General features: G+C 34.9%; 1 protein-coding gene across 3 annotated transcripts in view; it reads right to left on the bottom strand.

Moving 5' to 3' along the window:
• Window positions 1-21,313, bottom strand: part of DPP10 (dipeptidyl peptidase like 10) — a 1,350,210-nt gene that overhangs the window by 288,862 nt on the left and 1,040,035 nt on the right. For all 3 annotated transcript variants that reach the window (XM_078451370.2, XM_078451369.2, XM_078451371.2), the window contains exon 5: window positions 9,432-9,506. In XM_078451370.2, the coding sequence (XP_078307496.1) occupies window positions 9,432-9,506 (75 nt within the window). The remainder of the gene's footprint in view (window positions 1-9,431; window positions 9,507-21,313) is intronic.

Below are 21,313 nucleotides of genomic sequence, written 5' to 3'. Positions count from 1 at the left end.
GGAAAGAGTGCACTTAAGTATGACAAAAACAAGATTTAGAGAAGATAAATCAATATATTAACACTGGTTTTCTCTAAAAGAGGGAAATATAGGCACTAGAATCATTGTTTATATTTTTCAGAATTTTCAGATTCTCTATAATAAACCTACTATTTCAAAAGCAAAACACAATAAATGCTGTGCAGTTGAATTAGTGATAAACCAAAAAATATATTAGTAGCTACTGCAAAAGGGAAAAATTGTAACTACTGTTTTCCAAAGCTTAGGTTCCTTCCTTCCTGCCTGCCTGCTGCCTTGCCTCCCCACCTCTCTCCTCCCTTCCTTCTCCCTTCTAGGACTCTTCTCCTTTAAACAACAACAACAACAACAACAACAACAACAACAATAAATAATCCAAAATTGACATTAATATACATTTCATACTTTATAATCTCTCTCTAGTAAGGAGAAGGTTAACTAGGAAGACATTTTTGTAGCAGCAGCTACAGGAGAACATGGAAGGTGCATTCTATGGGCTCTGGAGGCAGGAGGCTCTCAGGGTCAACTTCAAGTCCCATGTATTTGAATAGAGTCACTTTCCTAGGCCGAAATTTCCCTGAGTTTATTATTAACAGGATTATTTGAAATATTTGTGTGCCCCAAGTGTATGAAGTTTAATAGCTTAGATAATCCCATGACCAGATCATGCACTCCCACAGACTTCTTAAATATGTGCCTGTAATTGTAAAGCACTGAAGTATTAAGGCTCAGAATTTAATTAGATAATTCACTAGAGACGAGTTACTTTTTCAGGCAGTAGCGCATGCAGGATTCACTTTACAGTGATTACATCTTAGTTAAAATAGATATTTATCATAAAGCGGGCCTTGTCTACAAAGTTACAAACTAGTAACTTTGTAACTAGGGACATAAAGGGAAATAAATGCATCCAACTCTAGAGGATAACAATACTGTTTTTTTTGCAGAGCATCAATTCTGGAGGACAGACAACAACACAGCAACTGTATCACATATATAATTTATGTGTTCCTTCTATTAGATACTATTTAAGCGATTAATTCAGTTTTTAACTTTTCTATTCAGAAAAAGCTTATTCTCAAGACATGGCCCATCATGAAAAAGGACAGTTCTAATTATGCTAAAATGACAGTAAATTTAATTAAAGTTTCTGACCTCAAACATAAGACACAATAAGAAAGGGAGTTAATGTAAAATAAATGGTTAATTTAACTATTAATTATTCCATTTAATGTGTATTTTTAATCCAAACAATAAGGAAACTACAAATGAAAATGAGTTTAAATACTTGTTTCTACTTGTTTGTCTTAAAAAATGTGTATATAAAAACACTACTGATTTCTCAAGGATGGCTTAAAAATGTAATTGTTAAATAATTTATATATTTTTTAATGTTTACTTTTGAGAGAGAGAGAGATACACAGAGCGTGAGTGGGGAAGGGGCAAAGCAAAAGAGCCACAAAGCATGAGTGGGTGAGGGGAAGAGAGAAAGCAAGGGAGACACAGAATCCAAAGCAGGCTTCAGGCTCTGAGCTGTCAGCACAGACCCTGATGCAGGGCTCAAACCGACCAACCAACCGGGAGATCATGACCTGAGCAAAAGTCAGGCGCTCAATTGAATGAGCCACCAAGGTGCCCCATGCAACTGTTAAATAATTTAAATGGACCAATAGTTTCAAACATATTGTGAAAATAAATAAAATAAACTGGATTTGGGGATGCCTAGGTAACTTAGTATGTCTGACTTCAGCTCAGGTCATGATCTGATCTCAGGGTTCATGGGTCGAACCCCAAGATGGGCTTTGCACTGATGGTTTGAGCCCCACGATGAGCTTTGCACTGACAGTGTGGAGAAGGTTTCAGGTTTTCTGTCTCCCTCTCCTTCTGCCCCTCCCCCCTCAAAAATAAGCATTAAAAAATAAAATAAATGTATTTAAATGTTTAAATTGAAACTATTTGTGACTTATGACTCAAATAACAAAAAATAACGTTGCCTCATACAAGAAATGCTAACGACTAGCCAATTTTTAACCACAAATAATCTGATCATTAACATAATTTCTTCTTTTTTTTTTTTTTTTTTTTTTTACCATTTTCAAATTATGGCATAAAAACTCATTCCACAGTTGGAAAAAAAAAAAGAAACGAAAAAAAAAAAAAAACCTTCTAAGAAGCAGATACAAAAATGAAATGTAAGCCACAAGGCTGGAGAAGCATAATAAATGCTGCATGAACATTGCAAATAAAAGTACCATTTGTCTTGCAATTACTTAATTAGAACAGTTGATATGATTTCAAATGAATGAGAAAATAATTATTCCAGCATACAGAATAAAGCTATGAAGATATATAAAGACTTTCAAAATGGCTGTGTGATCAAAAGACCAGGGGCTTTGGACCTAGAAAGATGGGATAGTGTCCCAGTGTTGAAATGGTGAGGTGGGGCCATTAAGTTAGTTAGATTTCCAAGACTCCTACCTCTGTAAAAAATGTTATCACTGGCCAACAAGCAAGAACGTTGGGAGGTTTAAATTGATACATACATTTCCCATATGATAGGCACAATATGAGTGCTCAACAAAAATTTGTCCCCTCTACTGCAATCTCTTATTTAACTAGTTGTCAAAGAAGAAACAGGGTAATAGAAAAATTAGTGATCAGAGAAATGATCCAATACAAAAATCAAAAATCCACCATGTATAGATAGGTAGGAAGATAGATATACAGATACAGATATCTACTTAAGGTAGAATTATCATCACATGACTTTCCCTTCATACCAGGCAATTATTCAATATAGTAAGTTTGAGAAGTATTCATATTTTCTTCCTCTTTATAACAGCAATGGGGAAACTGAGGCTGAGGACATGTGTGGTAACCATGAGTCAGGTTACATTTCTCAACTGTGCTGTGTGGCCTCCTAATAATACATCAAAAATATTCCTTTATGGTCCTCCCAAGTGACTATTATCAATGTTAATTTATACAAAAGAGAGGTATTTTCCATTATTATGACTTTTTAGGAAGATTGGTTTTAATCACCATCATGAACAATTGAAAATAGGATGGAATAAACATATATGCATAAAAAACAAGAAAAGGGGGGAGAAAGTACAATGATGTATTTTCATACTGGTGGACATGTTTTTAAGCCTAGAGAAAAAAAAAAAAAAACATAGCAAAGTAAAAGATGAATTTTATCACAAAATTCAAACTTTCTTTTAAGAAAAATAAAATTAAAGGCAAAATATTTTTTAAACATTATGTTTCAAAAAGATAATAAAACCTATCATTGAATTACACAAACATGTGGCTTAAAAAATACACAAAGACAACAAAAGAAAAAGGAGTGGCATACATAAATACATTACTCACAATGAAGGTAATAAAACTGAAAATAGGTGCTGAGAATGTTAGTTAAACCAGTATTCAAATACATAAGATATAAATAACTAGGAAATATGTGTGTGGTTTTTATATCTATATGGATGTATATAAATACATTTAATTTTGTGTATGAATATACAAATATACTCAGAGAACGATAGCCAAGGAGCCATGCCTACGGAAAGTTCTCAAGATCTGGACCTGATTTAACAAAAATGCTGAACTGCAATGGATGAAAATCTGAGGGACCTCGGAAAGAGTGATTATATTTTGCGTGTAAGATAGATAGATAGATGATAGATAGATAGATAGATAGATAGATAGATAGATAGATAAAATAAGAAAATAAGGGACTAAGTTAGCCAGCTGCTAAGATGGTCCCCCAAATCCTCATTTCTTAGTGGTCTCCTACACTGAATTAGAACTGACCTTTGTGACCAAAAAAAAAAAAGTAAATAAAAATAAAAAGAAAAGAAAAAGTACACCTTTGGATCACATGGCTTTTACACTTGCAGGCCCACCACAGAATATATATATATTGGCATATTCTAAGAAGCTGCTGCCTGAGGTCTGGCTTCCATTCAGCCTGAATCGAAGTGCTAGGATCCTCTCTTTTGGGATGCTGACAGGTATTGGCATAGCCTCAACTACTGAGAATGTTTTTAAAATATAATAGGCTGCTTGGACAAGTGCAGAGATTTGAGAGACAACCAGGAGCTCAGGCGGGGTTGAACAACAAGGTGCATCTCTTACACAAGGCCCATCTCTTAAGACTGGACAAGGTGATTGTTTCATATATAGATACCAACACAGAGTCCAACATAAAGAAGAGAGGAATATGTTCCACATGAAAGAACAAGATAAACTACACACACACACACACACACACACACACACACACACACTAAATAAAACAGAGCTAAGTAAATTTACCTGATAAAGAGATCAAAGTAATGCTCATAAAGAGCCCACTGAACCGAGAAGTAGAATGGATGAACACAACGAGAATGTCAACAGAGATGGATAATAGACGAAAGTAGTGAAGGAAGTCACAGAGCTGAAGAATATAATAACTGAACTGAAAAATACACTAGAGGGGTTCAACAGGTATATTCACATATATGCGTGCATATGTATATGAATATTATTCAGCCGTAGAAATTAAATCTTTCCATTTGTAACAGCATGGATGGAAATTGAGGGCATTATTCTAAGTGAAATAAGACAAAGAAAGACAAATATTATATGATCTCTCTTATATGCAGAATATTAAAAAATTTAATTACAAGCACTAAGCTTATAGATACAGAGAATATATTGGTAGTTGCTAGACATGGGATTGGGACATAGGAAAAATGGGTGAACTGTTTTTATTTTTATTTTTTGTTATTTAAATAAATCAAATTAAAACAAAAGGTCTGTGAAAGTAATGGGTAACTTTTTTTTTTTTGTTTATTTTTCAGAGAGAGAGAGTGAGCATGTGAGTGGGACAGGGGCAGAGAGAGCGTGAGAGAGAATCCTAAGCAGGTTCTGTGCTGTCAGCAGAGGGCTGGACACAGGGGCTTGAACTCATGAACCCTGAGATCATGACCTCAGCTGAAATCAAGATTTGGCCACTTAACTGACTAAGCCACCTAGGCACCCTCAAAGTAACAGGTAAGTCCTAAGGAAGGATTATATAATACATTTAAGTTTCTGCCTTTATCCTTTGTATTATGCATTCTGGAGATATCTAAGTACCATGTTATTAGGACATTCAAGCAGTATTTTAGAAAGGTCCCTAGGGAGAAACCTGAAGCCTCATGCCAAAAGCTAGCATCAATTTACATAAACCCAAGTGAATGATGTACCTTGAAAACATATTCTTCAACCTCAGTTAAGCTGTCGGATGCCTGAAGACCCAGCTCAGGGTTGACTGTAACTTCACTAGAAATGCTGAGTCAGAACCATCCAGCCAAGCCAATCCCAAATTCCCATTACACAGAAACAGAGTACAATAAACGCTCTTTTTAAAAAGTCACTAATTTGGGGGCAATTTATTGCATAGTTATATAAAACGAATACTGATTCTGTGTGTGTGTGTGTGTGTGTGTGTGTGTGTGTGTGTGTGAAAGAGAGAGGGTGATAATGTGTATATGTATTTGATCAGTAGATAATCAAGTTAATAATTACTTTTTCTTTAAAATACAGTTCTAAGTTGGTAAAGATGGTAATGTAACAAGCCGCACATTGCCTAAGGGCAGTATAAAGCAACGTGACGATTTTGGAAAGCAGTGCTTCCAACTATATCAGGAGCCTTAAAATGTGTTATACTTGGAAACCTATCTCACACAATATATAAAAATTGATTCAAAATGAATCAACAACCTACATATAAGAACTAGAAGTATAAAACTTTCAGAAAAAATCATAGGGATAAAACTTTATGACCTTCAGTTTGGCAGCGGATTCCTAAATACAACTTCAAGAGCTTGCATGTAGATAAATTAAACTTTATCAGAATTTTTCAAATTTACGCATCAAAGGACATTATCAAGAAAGGGAAAAGACAATCTACCGAGTGGAAGAAAATGTTTTCAAGTCATGTATCATATAAGTGTCTACTGTCCAGAATATAAAAGAGCTCTTAAACACAACTACAAAAAGAATAAAGAAATAGGCAAAGGAATTCAAGAGTCCTTTCTCCAAAAAAAGAAATACAAAAGACCAACAAGCATATAAAATACATTCAACATCACTAGTCATTAGGGAGGTGAATACCAAAACCACAAGGAGATACCAATTCGTACACTCAGGATAGTTTATAATAAGACACAGAAAATGGGGCACCTGCATGGCTCAAACGGTTAAGCATCTGACTTTGGCTTAGGTCATGATCTCATGGTTTGAGTTTGAGCCCCATGTCAGGCTCTGTGCTGACAGCTCAGAGCCTGGACCCTGCTTCAGATTCTGTGTCTCCCTTTCTCTCTGCCCCTCCGCTGCTGGCACTCTGTCTCTCTCTTTCTTTCTCTCTCAAAAATGAATAAACATTAAACAAAATAAAAAAAGAAGACAGATGGAAAAAACAAGTGTTTAGCAAGGATACAAAGAAATTAGGATTCATACACTGTTAGTGGGAATATAAAATGGTGCAGCCACTTTGGAAAGCAGTTTGGTGGTTCCTCAAAAAGTTAAACACAGAATTAGCATATTACCCAGCACTTCCACACCTCAATTTATACTCTGAAAATTTAAAAGAGGCACTCAGGAAATTCATGTGTACAAATGTTCACAGCAGCACTATACTTAATAGACAAAAGGTGGGAATAAGGCAAATATTGCTCAAAGGATAAATGAATAAACAAACTGTGATATATACATACAAAGGGTTACTATTTAACCATAAAAAATGAAGTGCTAATACATACTGCAATGTGGATAAAACTTAAAACATTATATTAAGTGAAGAAAGCCAGACAAAAAGGTCACATGCCATATGATTTCATTTATGTTACATATCCAAATGGGTAAATCCACAGAAATAGAAATCAGATTGGTGACTACCAAATGGTGTGATGGGAACAATGGGGACTGATGGATTAGTGGATACAGGGATTTCTTTTTGGGTGATAAAAATGTTTTGGAACTAGATAGAGGGGATAGCTGCACAACATTGTAAATGTACTGTATTGCAGTGAATCGTACACTTTAAAGCAGCTTATTTTGTGTTGACTGTTGTGAATTTCAGTTCAGTTACCGAATGTTACTTTTGGGGCACCTGAGTGAGTCAATTAAGCGTCCAACTCCAGCCTGCCCCAAATAATGCTTAATATATGATAATTCCTGTTTACCTACTTTTACACATAAAGGGGATAAAAGGAATGAATAAAACACACCAAAATAATTTTAGTGGATGCATTTAAGTGGTTGCATTTTGTATGACTGTTTTCTTCCCGTCTTTGTTAATGGGCATTATACACATGTGCACGCACACACACAAACACACACACAGCCAGACACGCACAGACACACACATTAAATCATGGCCTTTCATTACTCTAAAACCATCAAAGCTCCCAAATGGCCATCTCAGTATAAACTGTAAAGAATAAAATGGAATTCAAGTTCTTCTATAATTTGGGCTCCACTAGGTATAAAGCTTTGTTATTTACCAGTAGGCTAGTTAGTCTGAACTGACTGCTATCCCTCCAAGATGTAATGCTAGTTCCACAAAGCCCTATGTTATTGCCCATGTGGGATGCTTTTCTGTTCATCTTTACCTATTTGCTCTTCAATTACCATCAAAGGCTTCCCTTCCCACCATGATCATCTTGAATGGAAATTTTCTCTATTCTTCCATACTATCACTTCCTTAACACCTCACACAATGCTGTAAACAGTGGATACAAGTGTTTGTGTCATATTACCTCTATCTGTTTGTATGTTTCTTGAATTAGATGATTCAATCTTGCGTGGACGTGCACACAAGACTGTATAGTTGTTCTGTCTTTTGTAACTTTGAGTCTTGAGAGTTTTTATATATAATCTAGATATTAGTCCTTGTTGAATATGGGAGTAGCGAATATTTCCTACCAGCCTGTAGGTTGGATTTTCATCCTCTTTTACAGACCAACTCCATTCTGCGTTTTGATATACTGTGAGGCCTAGATCAGTATATTTTTGCTTGTGTGTTTGTTTTGCCTATGGATGCCCAATGGCTCCAGCAACACTTACTGAAAAAAATATTTTCTTCCATTGAATTACATTTGCACTTCCGTCAAATTTGTATGGATCTGTTTCCCAGTTCTCTAAACTATTTCTTTGATGTCTATGTCTATCCCCCTGCTCATTCCACATAGTCTTGATTATGGTAGCTACTAAAACCTGTTTTGTTTTTAAATTCATTATCAGTTTAATACAGATTTATATGAAGTTAAAAATGTTTAGATAATTAATATTATTTAAAAACTTGGAAATTGTAATATTTTGTTTATAAAACAAATGTTTTTCTCCTATCACATGTATTTTTCAAATCTCAATGAATACAGGGAACAGGACAAAAGTAAAGTAAAAAGGCCAAGATTTATAATGGGAAAAGAGATCTTTGATCATAATCTCCCACCTTCTGCAGTGTAAATTAGTTATTTTAAATGAAAATATATAAACTTGTCTAAAAACATAGTGCATGTATATTCCAAAATACTAAAAGACTAAAATAATTACTTAGAAGGTCCTTGGAACTGTGAAATTTTATGTGCTCAAAGGCTTTCAATGCTTTATATGAGGACTTCTGTCTTAAGTCTATAAATTTTTATTGTCTTAAAGCACATAAAAATTTCTTGAATGATTTCCAATCATTTATTTTCTACAAAAGCTAATCTGCTGAATTGCCTTTCAACATTTACTTTGCTTCTTAACAGTGCAAATTATATCTAAACACAAAATACTCAACAACCATACATATTGTTCTAATTGTGTGCTGTAGAGCTGACACAGAATAATGAAATGCTAATTGCAATTAGAGCATTTTATTTGTTCAGAATTGATTCCTTGGTTTGACCCGCTTTCAGAATTTTCTACAACCACAGGCTTACGCTCAAATACCACAAAAGAATTCATTGACCACAACCAGAATCAATGTTTTCACCAGTCCCTTCCCATTATGTACACTGCATCTCAGGACACAGCCATCAGCAAACTCCTTAATCTATACATACATGAAGCACTTGCATATATAATAAGGCTGTCCTGAAAATGGCAAAAGGCTTACTTTGTCCAATTTGCTATACACCTTCCACACTCCCCTCTAAAAGCGACAGACTAGGAAGCATGTAGACCTAGTAGACTGCTGCAGGTATTTGCTAGCCAGGTATGGAAGACAGGACACTTTCTCCAAACCTCTCTTGTGCAATACCGGTTATCAGTACCCCCCTGCAGCTATTGGATATGTCAAATTGTTTCTAGAGGAGTAGATGACCAAATAAAACTATGACTTGTTACCTGAATGAATCACAAGGAAAGATTTTCAAAGAAGATCACTTCTTTACCTGTTTGACATCATATGCCAGAAGAACATATTTTAAATCGGGTGAAACTGAATGTTTTGAGGCTTTGAAGGTTACCTAGAAATAAAAAAAAAAGGCAGTTACAAAAGCAGTAAAAACCTTAATAACAGAGACATTAATATGCATTTGGATATTTAATGTAGATATTTAAAAAGATCTGAATTCTCATCATAACTCTGTGGAAAAGGCATTTTGATTTCTATTATAAATATGCATGTATGTATGTATACTTATTCCGATGGATATAAACACTTGGAGAGGCCATATTACAAATTTCATTAGGAAGAAAATTTTCTAGCATATCTTTTTTATGTATATCATGTGAAGACTATGTTAATATTTTCATAAGAAAAAAGCAAAAACTTACTGAACTTTTTAAGTAACCAAAATGCTTTTATATTTTCAAGTTAGAAGGGAAGGAAGGAAGGAAGGAAGGAAGGAAGGAAGGAAAGAAAGAATAAAAGGAAAGGAAAGAAAAGAAAAAAAAGAAAAGAAAGGGAAGGAAGGAGGAAGGAAGGAAGAAAGAGTAACATGTTGTGGTATCATAATTTCTGTCTCTACTTTTGTTTCCTTATAGGTTTCATACTTGTATTTAAAAGAAGATACTTATATTAAAGACAGAGTCTCTTTAGAGGACACTCCCATAGTAAAATTAATTAAAACATAAATACTGATTATACTTGATTATAACTACACTGCACCTGATTGATTTTGCGCCTACAATTCTATCATTGAATAGGCCTACTATCAGAAATAATTGAAAATGAAGTGAAAAAGAAATATATTGAGAGTGGAGAAATAATTTGATTTGAAATAGAGATTATATTTAATTTCAGATGCAAAGAAAAGGCAAACAATTTGAGTTAATGCGTCAAAAGTCTACAAAATACAAAAAATAAAATAAACCGTATATGCATTTTAGGCAAACTAGTTTGCATAGTTTCTGCAGAGAAATACATATGTAAATAATTTTGTATACTTTATGTCAGGCCAATTTCTATAAGACTGAACTCTTTTAAAAATGGAAAAAAGAGAAGTCAAGGTTTTTAAATTTAGAAATCCTCAAAACACAATGGAAAGGACAAGAAACTCAGCCTAATCAATATTTGAAATAGTTTGTGTGGTATAATAAAAAAAATATATTGAGTCTTTTTTCCTGATTCTTTGCACAGAGCTTCTAAAATACTTGTAGTTTTCTGAGCGAAAGGAGTGTCATTTATTATTAATAATTTTAACCATGCTTGGTGTATAGGAATGACATGACTCAAGGGGTAGAGGCCAGGGAAGAGTAGCTAGACAGCTTCTGGAGGGGGTGCCCACCACCTGACTAGAAGATTAGAACTTTTAACCCTAATTGGAGGCCAAGGTGGGTGGAGGGATGGGAGATGTTCAGTTGCATGGCCAATGATAATCATGCCTAGGTAATGAGAGCTCAATAAAAAACTATGAATGATGAAATTTGGAGGTGCTTCCTTATTAGTAAACATACTAATGTACTGGGAAGGTGGCATCCCCCAACTCCACAGAGACAGAGACTATGCTGGGACCCTTCTGGACCTGCCCTATTTACCTCTTCATCTAGCTCTTCATTTGTATTCTCTAAAATAAATGAGAATTCATAAGTACAGCACTTTCTGTATCATTCTAGCAAATTATCAAACCTGAAGGAGGACTGTGGGAACCACCAAATTTACAGCCAAGTTAGTCTGAAATGCAGGTAGCCTAGGGACTTGGGACATGCAGCTGGTATTTTAAGTGGGGGCAGGCACTAAATCCTTAACCGGTAGGGTCTGCACTAATTCTGGGTGGTTAGAATTGAATCAAACTATAGGACACCCAGCTGGTGTTAGAAAATTGTTAGAATAACATAGTTAATCTCTAAGCCTGATACACAAGAGAATGCAATGGTCTGGGAAAAAATACTGTTATATGGCAATATTAAGATTTGGGAGTTTTGCCTCCATACATCTATCTTATACAGCCCATGTATAAGACACTTCAAAGAAGATCAGAATAGTCATTGGCAGTAATTCACCTCAAGGATTTTAGTTTTCATTTCAATAATAATGGAACTAATAACAAAAAATCATAGAAAGAGAGCTACCACTGATCTATTATCAGCTCTGTAAATTTCTTATAATTTAGCAAATCTCAATAGTCCTCAATATTCCTAATGAAAATATTATGAGGTCGGTATCCTCACTCTTATTCTTCCTTTCTCTGTCATTAACTTACTGTGTGGAAATTTGTCTGCACAGAATTTAGGGTGACATTGAGAAAATAAGATCAGGTCTTTCAATGCTACAGTGTCAAGAGGTGTATTGTTACACAATAAAGCGAGGTTTACTATTTATTTAAAAATTGCACAAGAAGATGAGTATGTATAAAAAGAGAATAAAGAGAAACTCCTTGAATAAATCCTGCATTATCTCACCAGCAGGAGTTCCTTTCTTTACGTTTTGGAAGAGAGCTTCCCTTCTGAATTATTTAAAGAACATCTCACCTCTGTCGTCCTCATCCACTCTCATGTGATGTTTCTCAAAGAAATTAACTTCACACATTCACAGGTGTGTCTGTGCCTCCGGTAACAACATTTTATAGTATCTTTTACAGTTCCTACAATTATCCAGTCTGGCACTTTATTAATTATCACTATACTGCCTCCAGCTTATACAGCACATAAACTGGGAAACTTTCCAAATACCTTTTCAGGGGCCCAAGCTGCTGAACCTTCTCTGAATTTAGAGAGTTGTGAGCAGGTCACTGATGCTACAAAGTGACTTGCTGATGATGGTACACGTGTAAGAAACACATTCTTGCAGCTTAGTCACGGGACATCAGAAGTCTCAGGCAAATCTCTCTTAGCATAAACCATTAATGTTATCATTTGTTGCATCTGGGAGATTCATTCTTTCTAGCGGCCACAGGAGACCCTTTGATCTACAATGACCCTAATTACAGATACTAATACAGTTCTGGTTGAGTCTCAACTTGATATGGCTTTAAATTAGTGTTTTGAAAGGTTTATTATTGCCAATAAGGCTATTAAGTTATCTATATATTTAATCGCTTAATTACTATTGAAATAAAAGGATGCAGAAATATTTCCTGCATGTGTTTATTGGAATTATTTAGCAATTACACCTACCAGTGCATTTTTTGACACTGGGCATGGTACAAAGGGCATTAAAATGCATGGACTCTGCCATCCAGGAACATTCAATTAAAGCCAAGCAAGGTTGGATAAACAGTGGAAAATAAATATGCAGATGGTTAACTAAACCAATTAAATGAGGGAGGCAAGACATTTGATCAAGTTGAGAAGAAAATGCATGTTTCTAGGCAGCTTGGGAAGATTTTGCAGTACCTCATTCACATGTATCATTCAATTCTACCAAAACTCACTTCTTGAACATTCACAATATTACCATTACCATAGTAGAACTGAAAGTGCTAGAAGGTTGAGAAACCAGGCTCATTAAAATCCTTTCCATCTAATATTGGAAAGGATGAGACAAGCATTCTGTTTCTCTATAGTCTATGGTAGAGTAGGAGTCCCACACCCAAATGCCTAGAGCGACAGAGTATGGATAAGTAGAATTAAGCTGTATGGCTAAATTGAGGGCAAATGGAATAGTCAGACTATCTAAAAGGGGCAATGGTCCCTCGGCTCCAGAAAACCATCATCTTCTAAGAAAGTTCATATATTATTTCTAGTGTTCCAATTTTTTCAAGATAAGCTAGAAACCAAGACTTTAATTTATAATCTCATGATTTTTAACTATAGACCAATACTTTTAAATATATTTATAGGCACCAATTTCTACCTGGGGGCTACCAGTTTGCTAATTTGGGGTAAAGTAATAATTGCCATAAGGATGAGTAAAGGGCAAGAAGACAATGTTATAGGACTTAAAGAACAGAATGGTAACTTTTTCATATATTTTCTGGCAATATAAGTGAAAAATTCATGATGTAGTGTTTCCCACTTAAATGAAATTACAGCCTATGTTATTAGAATAACCTTAACAATATGCACAAGTAACTTAAAAAGATTCCTGGAGAAATGGGGGTCAGCCCCATGATTACTGTTGATATTAATAATGCATGCACTATTACTAACAGGAATATTGCAGAGCTGATTGCTGTGTTTCATGAATGGTGAAGTTTAAAGTAAAAAAAAAGCAACAAAATCAGATTTGAATTTATAACTATTACTCTGGCAGTTGGGTAAAAACTGAGCTGGATCTGATGACAGCCTAAGGGCATTAGATCTGGTAAGAGGATCTCACGACAGTTGAGTCAAGCAATGCCAAGAAGTCAAGGGTGAAGCAGGGGCATAGAGAGGAAGAGACACATGCAAGAGAGATGATAGATAAAAACAAAAGAATTTAATGATTAGATTTGAACACTGAAAAACAAGTAAGTATCCAAAGTAATTTTATGTTTCAAGTTTTTAGCACTGGGTGAATGTTGCTATTGTAACTTACGTTAGGAAAAAGTGAAAAACAAACATATTTTGAGGAAATTCTGAAACATTTCAATTTCAGACATGTTATGGTTATAGTCATTTTAGAATATCCAGCAGGGGGTGGGAGTGAGGGATGGAACCTACACTGCTAAGTCAGGTAAGCGACCAACTCCTGATTTTGGCTCAGGTCATGATCTCAAGGTCATGAGATGGAGCCCCGTGTGGGGCTCTGCGCTGACAACTGACAATGTCGAGCCTGCTTAGGATTCTCTCTTCCTCTCTTCCTCCCCCTCCCCTCTACTCTCTGTCTGTCTCTCTCTCCCTCTTAAAATAAAAAGAACTTAAAAATATATATTCGTAAGATCCTACAGGGGATGTTTGAATTTTTTTAAATAATAAAAGCCTGGAGTTTTAAGAGATATACCTAGGAGCTTCATTATTAATCATTATACAAAGCATTAAATGAAAGTTTGTTTGTATTCAATGTAAATCTATCCCCATCAAATAAAAGGGACTAAACCCCTAAAACAGTATGCCTTACAAGGGATGGATCAGTAACGATGCAATTATTACAAGTATTGCTTACTATTACTTTTATTCCTTAAATGTATATGCTTTCTTTGTTTTGTACTTTTGTTCAACCTGCTCCACCTGCTATAAAACTTTCACAACTTGATCTGCTCCTTATTCAAATTGTATTTCTCTAAAATACTCACTGTCCTTTTCAGCTCAAGTGATTCATCTGACCTTATATGTATATAATTATATGTGCAGTTCATTTAATCATTGATCACTGTTTCATGATTGCTCTTCTAGGCTGTTTAGGACTGAGATTTACATCTTTTATTGCCACAGTAATGCCCCTATTAAGAGGCTCTATTGCAATGATTCACTCTTGTCAGAAACATTATAACTTGAGGTAGAAATAAGATAATGATAGTGTTGCAAGGTGTCAGATACTGAAGATCAGGGCAAGAAATCATTAAACACAAACTTAAATGTCAGAAGTGCCAGAAAAGATAAAATATGCATTTGTAGGACTTGAGGATGAGAAAGGACAGAGCAAGAGGAGAAGAATAAGAGATGGGGTTAAAATTAGCACTAACTGGTAAGAAGGATTTGGTTGTCTTAAGATTGAGACACAAGAGAAACATGGGAACTGTACAGTTTGGGTGGGTATTGTGCACGATCTTGCAACAAGCTGGTGATAAAAATATTTATAGCCATCCCTACTTACAAAAGTAAATAAACAAAACAAAACAACTGGCCTAGGACCTTGAGTCGGATAATGCTCTAAGCCTTCAAGTGTCAGTGGGTATATTTTTAACACATAGAGAATGAGTAAAACAAGAAGGTAGGTCTCTGTGGACCCTATGATCTTTTCTTCCTGCTCCCTGCACCTGTACCCTACCAAGCTCCCTACAGACTAATACCTATACCCTTTATGTTTAATTTATTCGGGCCATAACTTCCCTCATCACTCAATCTCATTTTTAGTTTACTGATACATGACAAAAAAAGTTTAGAAAAATCATCTCTTATTCTAGAAAAATAAAATACTAATTTTTCAAATATGTGATTAAGTTATATATATTATGAATAAGTTTCTTTAACACTGAAGTCTCTAAAAGACCATGAAATATACATGATGGAGGATTTTAGAAAGTCAGTTGACCTTAAATGGATGAGAGGAGGAAAATGGTCACTATGCACTTAACTGATACAAAGGAAAAGGAGATGAAGGGAGGCTAGAAAAGAAGGCAAACCAAAATTTAGTCCATGGTATGATGCTAAGAATGGGCTCTCTTTCTCTGCCTGGCTTCAAATTAAATGAACAAAGAAGAAGCAAATAGATTGTTTTTTATCTTGTAGCTCTGAACCAAGCCATGATTTGTTTTTATAGCCATAACTGTGTTTATATGCAAAGAACTTAAAAATCAAATATCTTACTGTATTTTTTTCATGTTCTCTTTTCTTAGCTACTCAATTAGTTAGTATAGTGTTTAAGTTATATTTCTTTGTGATACCCATGACATCCATGTTGTATAAACTTAATAGATGGTCTCTTTCTTTTTTCTTGGAACCATGCATTTTATTGATACTAGAATATTGTGTAAAGTACTAAATGCAGAAAATGCCATGCTACAAGTTAGGTAGTTTTTAAAACTATTGAATAGGGACCTATTGATCGATACTCTGTAGAGTATCTCACATATGTATTTATTGCTCAATAAATGTGAATAGCCAAATTAATATTTATTGATTTGGATCATAGGCCATACACTAAAACATTTAAAAACCCATTTTTATTTTTATTTATTTACTTTTTAAATATTTATATACATATATGCTTTTTGAGAGAGAGAGAGAGAGAGAGAGAGAGAGAGCGCGTGCAAGCACAAGCTGGCGGGGGGAGGGGGGAGGGACAGAGATAGAAAGGGAGACACAGAATCCAAAGCCAGGCTCTGAGCTGTCAGTGTGCAAAGCATGACCTGAGCCAAAGTCAGACGCTTAACCAAGTGAGCCACCCAGGCGGCCCGACAATTTTTATGTTTAATAGATGGTGAAAACTAATAGTCTCTGAATTTTATTAATAACTAAAAAACAGGGCAGACAAGGTGATTTTGATGAGAAGAGTGTCAATATTCCTCTACCCCAAAAGTCAATAAATTGGAAACGCCTGGCTAGAGAAAGGAGGAAAAGGATATTGTAGCATGTATATTTATATAAATTATTTCTTTGAAGTTCAGTGTGTGCTATTCTACTGACTTCAAATTGTCTAGGGCTTTCTAATCATTATATTTCGAGCATAATTTTGTTTTAAGTGATTGCATTCAGGTGCAGCTGCACTAAAGAATAGAGCCTATAGAGTAATGGAAGACATGCAGTTGGCCTACAGACCCATGAAAAGATGCTCAACATCACTCATCATCATGGAAATGCAAATCAAAACCACAATGAGATATCACCTGACGCCTGTGAGAATGGCTAGTATCAAAAAGGCAAGACATAACAAGTATTTGTGAAAATGTGGAGTAAAAGAAACCCAGGTGCACTGTTTGTAGGAATGTAACATGTTGCAGCCACTGTAAAAACCAGATTGGATGTTCATCAAAAAAATTAAAAATTCAAATACCATACAATTCAGTATTCCACTACTGGGTATTTACCTAAAGAAAATGAAAGCACTAATTTGAAAACATGTGCACTCCTATGTTTATTGCAGTATTTACAATAGCCATGATATGGAAGCAACCCAAGTATCCATTGATATATAAATAAAGAAGATGTAGCATGTATGTAGGTATGTATGTACACACACACACACACACACACACTATGGAATATTTCTCAACCATAAAGAAAGAAATCTTGCCATTTATGAAAACATGAATAGACCTAAAGAATATTATGCTAAAATAAGTGAAGTCAGGTTGAGAAAGAAAATCATCGGGGCGCCTGGGTGGCGCAGTCGGTTAAGCATCCGACTTCAGCCAGGTCACGATCTCGCGGTCTGTGAGTTCGAGCCCCGCGTCAGGCTCTGGGCTGATGGCTCGGAGCCTGGAGCCTGTTTCAGATTCTGTGTCTCCCTCTCTCTCTGCCCCTCCCCCGTTCATGCTCTGTCTCTCTCTGTCCCAAAAATAAATAAAAAACGTTGAAAAAAAAATTAAAAAAAAAAAAAAAGAAAAGAAAATCATCACATGATTTCAATTATTTGTGGAATCTAAAAAAAAGAAGTGAACAAACAAAAAACAGAAAGAAATCCATAAATACTGAGAATAAACTCATAACTGCCAGAAGGAAGAGGGGTGGGGTGCATATGGATGAAGGGAAGTGGGAGGCACAGGCTTCCACTTATAGAATGAATAAGTCATGGGGAAGAAGGGCACAGCATACGGAATATACTCAATGGTATTGTAATAGTGATGTATTATGACAGATGGTAGCTACAATTGCCGTCAGCATAGCATAATCTATAGAATTTTGAATCACTATGTTATATACCTGAAACTAATGTAATATTTTGTGTTAAACACTCTTCAATTAAAATAAAAGGAGTAGAGGTGCCTGGGTGACTCAGCCAGTTAAGCGTTTGACTCTTGATTTCAGCTCAAGTCATGATCTCATGGTCGTAAGATGGAGCCCTGCATTGGGCTTCATGCTGAATGTGGAGCCTGCTTGGGATTCTCTCTTCCTCTCTCTGCCCCTCCCCCATCTAAAACACATGAAAAAGAGAAAAAGAGAGCATATTGAAAGATATCAAAAGTTATGGAAGCCCTAAAAATTATCACATCAGAATTTCTGGGTGAGTTTTCCTCATCACGACCTAATTAATACATGCTCAACAGAAGGCTTATAAGATAAGATGGGTGGACTAGAGCTCTCCAGCAGCAAATTACTTGTCTATTCGTTAAAAAATTTTTTTTAATCTTTATTTTTATTTTTGAGAGAGAGAGAGAGAGAGAGAGAGAGAGCAAGTAGTGGAGGAACAGAGAGAGAGAGAGAGAGACACAGAATCCAAAGCAGGCTCTAGGCTCTGAGCTGTCAGCACAGAGCCCAAGGCAGGGCTTGAACTCACAAACTGCAAGCTCATCACCTGAGCTAAAGTCGAATGCTTAACTAACTGAAACACCCAGGTGCCCCACTTGTCTATTCTTGTTAAAATATTCCATCAGGTAAATATTAGAGACTATGATTCCACAGATCTAATTAATGAAGTTGTTTTTTAAAATGTGATATGTACATTTCAGGTATTTATGTTAGTCATAGAATTTTATTTCTGCCATAGGCAAGAAGATGGCTACTGAGAACTGTGCAACTACCCTATTTTTATTTCTTTTTTATTTTTAATGTTTATTTATTTTTGAGAGAGACAGAAAGACAGAGCGTGAGCAGGGAAGAGTCAGAGAGAAAGGGAGACAAAGAATCTAAAGCAGTCTCCAGGCTCCAAGCTGTCAGCACAGAGCCCGATGTGGGGCTCAAACCGACAAGCCCCGAGATCATGACTTGAGCCAAAGTCGGACACTCAACTGACTGAGCCCTCAGACACCCCTGCAATTACCCTATATTTAAAAAGAAAGAAAAACATAATGATTAATATTGCTTTATTAAAAAGAAAAGCTTTAACCTGACTCTTCTGTAGAAGTGAGAGAAATGGGAAAACATTGGTGCTTCAAAAAGTAAATTTGCTTGAGAACTCATCATTTTTTCTTATGGATAAAAGGCCTACTTAAAATTTGTGTGATATCATTAATTTAGCATTATCATTAATAATCCCAAATAAAAAGAGAGAAGACAAGCTAGAAACTAAAAAGAAACATATTTAGTCCAGATTTGAAATATTCTGGAATATTCCTTAATAATACTATGTTTGATATCTACTCCCCTGTCTCTATTTTCTATCTTGGATGAAATAATAATTTCATATAAATATACTCTATATAACATTATATAGAGTATAATATTTGTTAGTTGTTTTCATCTTAATGGGTCTTGGATGCAAAGAATTAGATTAATAAATTTTTAATTGTGACATAGTATAATTCACAATCAAATGAAAATACAGGATGCCCAGATAAATATCAGATAAACAAAAATATATCATAAATATGAAAATAACTGTATAACTATGAAAATAATATGAAAATAATGGAATATCCTATAATAATCATGAAAATAAGTGAACCACAGCTAAATGAAAATATATACAAATCAGTAACAGAATGCTGAGTAATAAAGAGAAATGGAAGAAGATCATGGGTTGCCTGATGCATCTATTAAAAGTTCAAAATCAGTTAAGACTAAATAACATGTCATTTAGGCAAACACACATACACACACAAGCTGAGTTAGATATTCACCAGATCCCCAAAGATGTAAAAATAATTTTCAGAGTGAATTAGTTAAAAAACTGAGTTGTCATTTACTAAATTGCACTTTAATGGTCCAAAGTTGAAAGTCATTCTTTTTGTCCACTTTCTCCATAATGTTCATTAATAGGCCCAAGCTCAGCTGAGGACACCAGAGGTTGTTGGCAACTATGACTGAATAAATGTCTGTATTCTCGTTTCCTGATGCACACAAGCAACCATTTTCTTATGATATCAAGGGAGGAATTTGTGGGATGTGGGGCATATGAAGTCTCTATTTCACACAGTAATGACAAATGGTTACCCAAAGTAAAAACACAAATTACACTCTTATCCGCAATGAGTAAGAGATCCTGTTCTCCACATTCTTTCCAACACTTGGGAATATCAGAGTTAAGCTTTGCCAAACGGACAGGTGTAAAATACAGTCCCATTGTTGGTCATCATTTTTCTTTTTATAAATAATATTAAGCATATATTTATTTGTTTACTAACAATGCTTCTTTTATAAAAAGTCTATAAATAGATTTTGCTCATTTTTCAACAGAATTGGGAAAGTGTTTATTATTATTATTAATTATACATTTTTTTAAGTTAACTTATGCTTTTTACCATATCTTTATCATTTACTACTTGGCATTCTTTAGTATGGTAAAATATCTGTCTGTGCGCTCTAATTTTAACGTGAGACTACAATACATACAAGATATAAACAACAAAAATATAAAGATATGATGTTTAAGAGGAAGATTCTGAATATACAATTTATTTGAAAAAAACAGAATAAAAATGTTGGGTTTTCACCTATGAACATCAGTACTTCTAAAGTATATTAACAGGTGGTCTTTGAATACTCATGCTCAGGACTCATAATGATAAATTGATTCTCCATTTGTTTCTCATTTTTCAGTATCTATTTGATAAGCAGAGATATCATACATGACCCTTCTTTGCTAAAGCAAAGAGCAATAGTAAAGGAAAAGAGTAATTTTAGATTTACGTTCATGGTGGCACAAAACTTTCTGTTTAGTTGTGGAAAGAAAGAGGGACTGCAAAGTAAGTCAAACCCAATGGAATGACAATAGGGAACAATCATAAAGTGCCTCCACATTCAATGTCTTGAGACCAAATCCCCAAGTCTGAAGAACAGTATTACTTTCTCTCATCTCACAGTCAGAGTTGCAAATATTGCTGGTCTCCTCAACTGTGCTTAAGAGCTCTGTTAGAGACTCACCAGATTTCCAAAGATGGATATAAAAATAATTTTCAGAGTAAATTAGCTTAAGAGTTATCATTTACTAACATTGCATCTTACTGCCCCAAATCTACAAGTCATTTCCTGTACTGCCCCCTTTCTCAGAAATGTTCATTAATAGCTTTAATCTTCTCATGAAATATATAGAAGACAAAGATCAATAACTTTTCTGCATATATTTAAGTCTCCAATGCAGACTGTTTTAAGTCTAAGGCATGAAGAAGGTGTTCAGTTTTTACACTTCTTCTTTCTTTTTAATATGAATTTT

Source organism: Panthera onca, chromosome C1 (genome assembly GCF_046562875.1).
Source record: "Panthera onca isolate mPanOnc1 chromosome C1, mPanOnc1 haplotype 2, whole genome shotgun sequence".
In the NCBI taxonomy this organism is placed as follows: domain Eukaryota; kingdom Metazoa; phylum Chordata; class Mammalia; order Carnivora; family Felidae; genus Panthera; species Panthera onca.
Note: the sequence above shows the minus strand (reverse complement) of the source record. Positions and strands in the feature narration are given on the sequence as shown.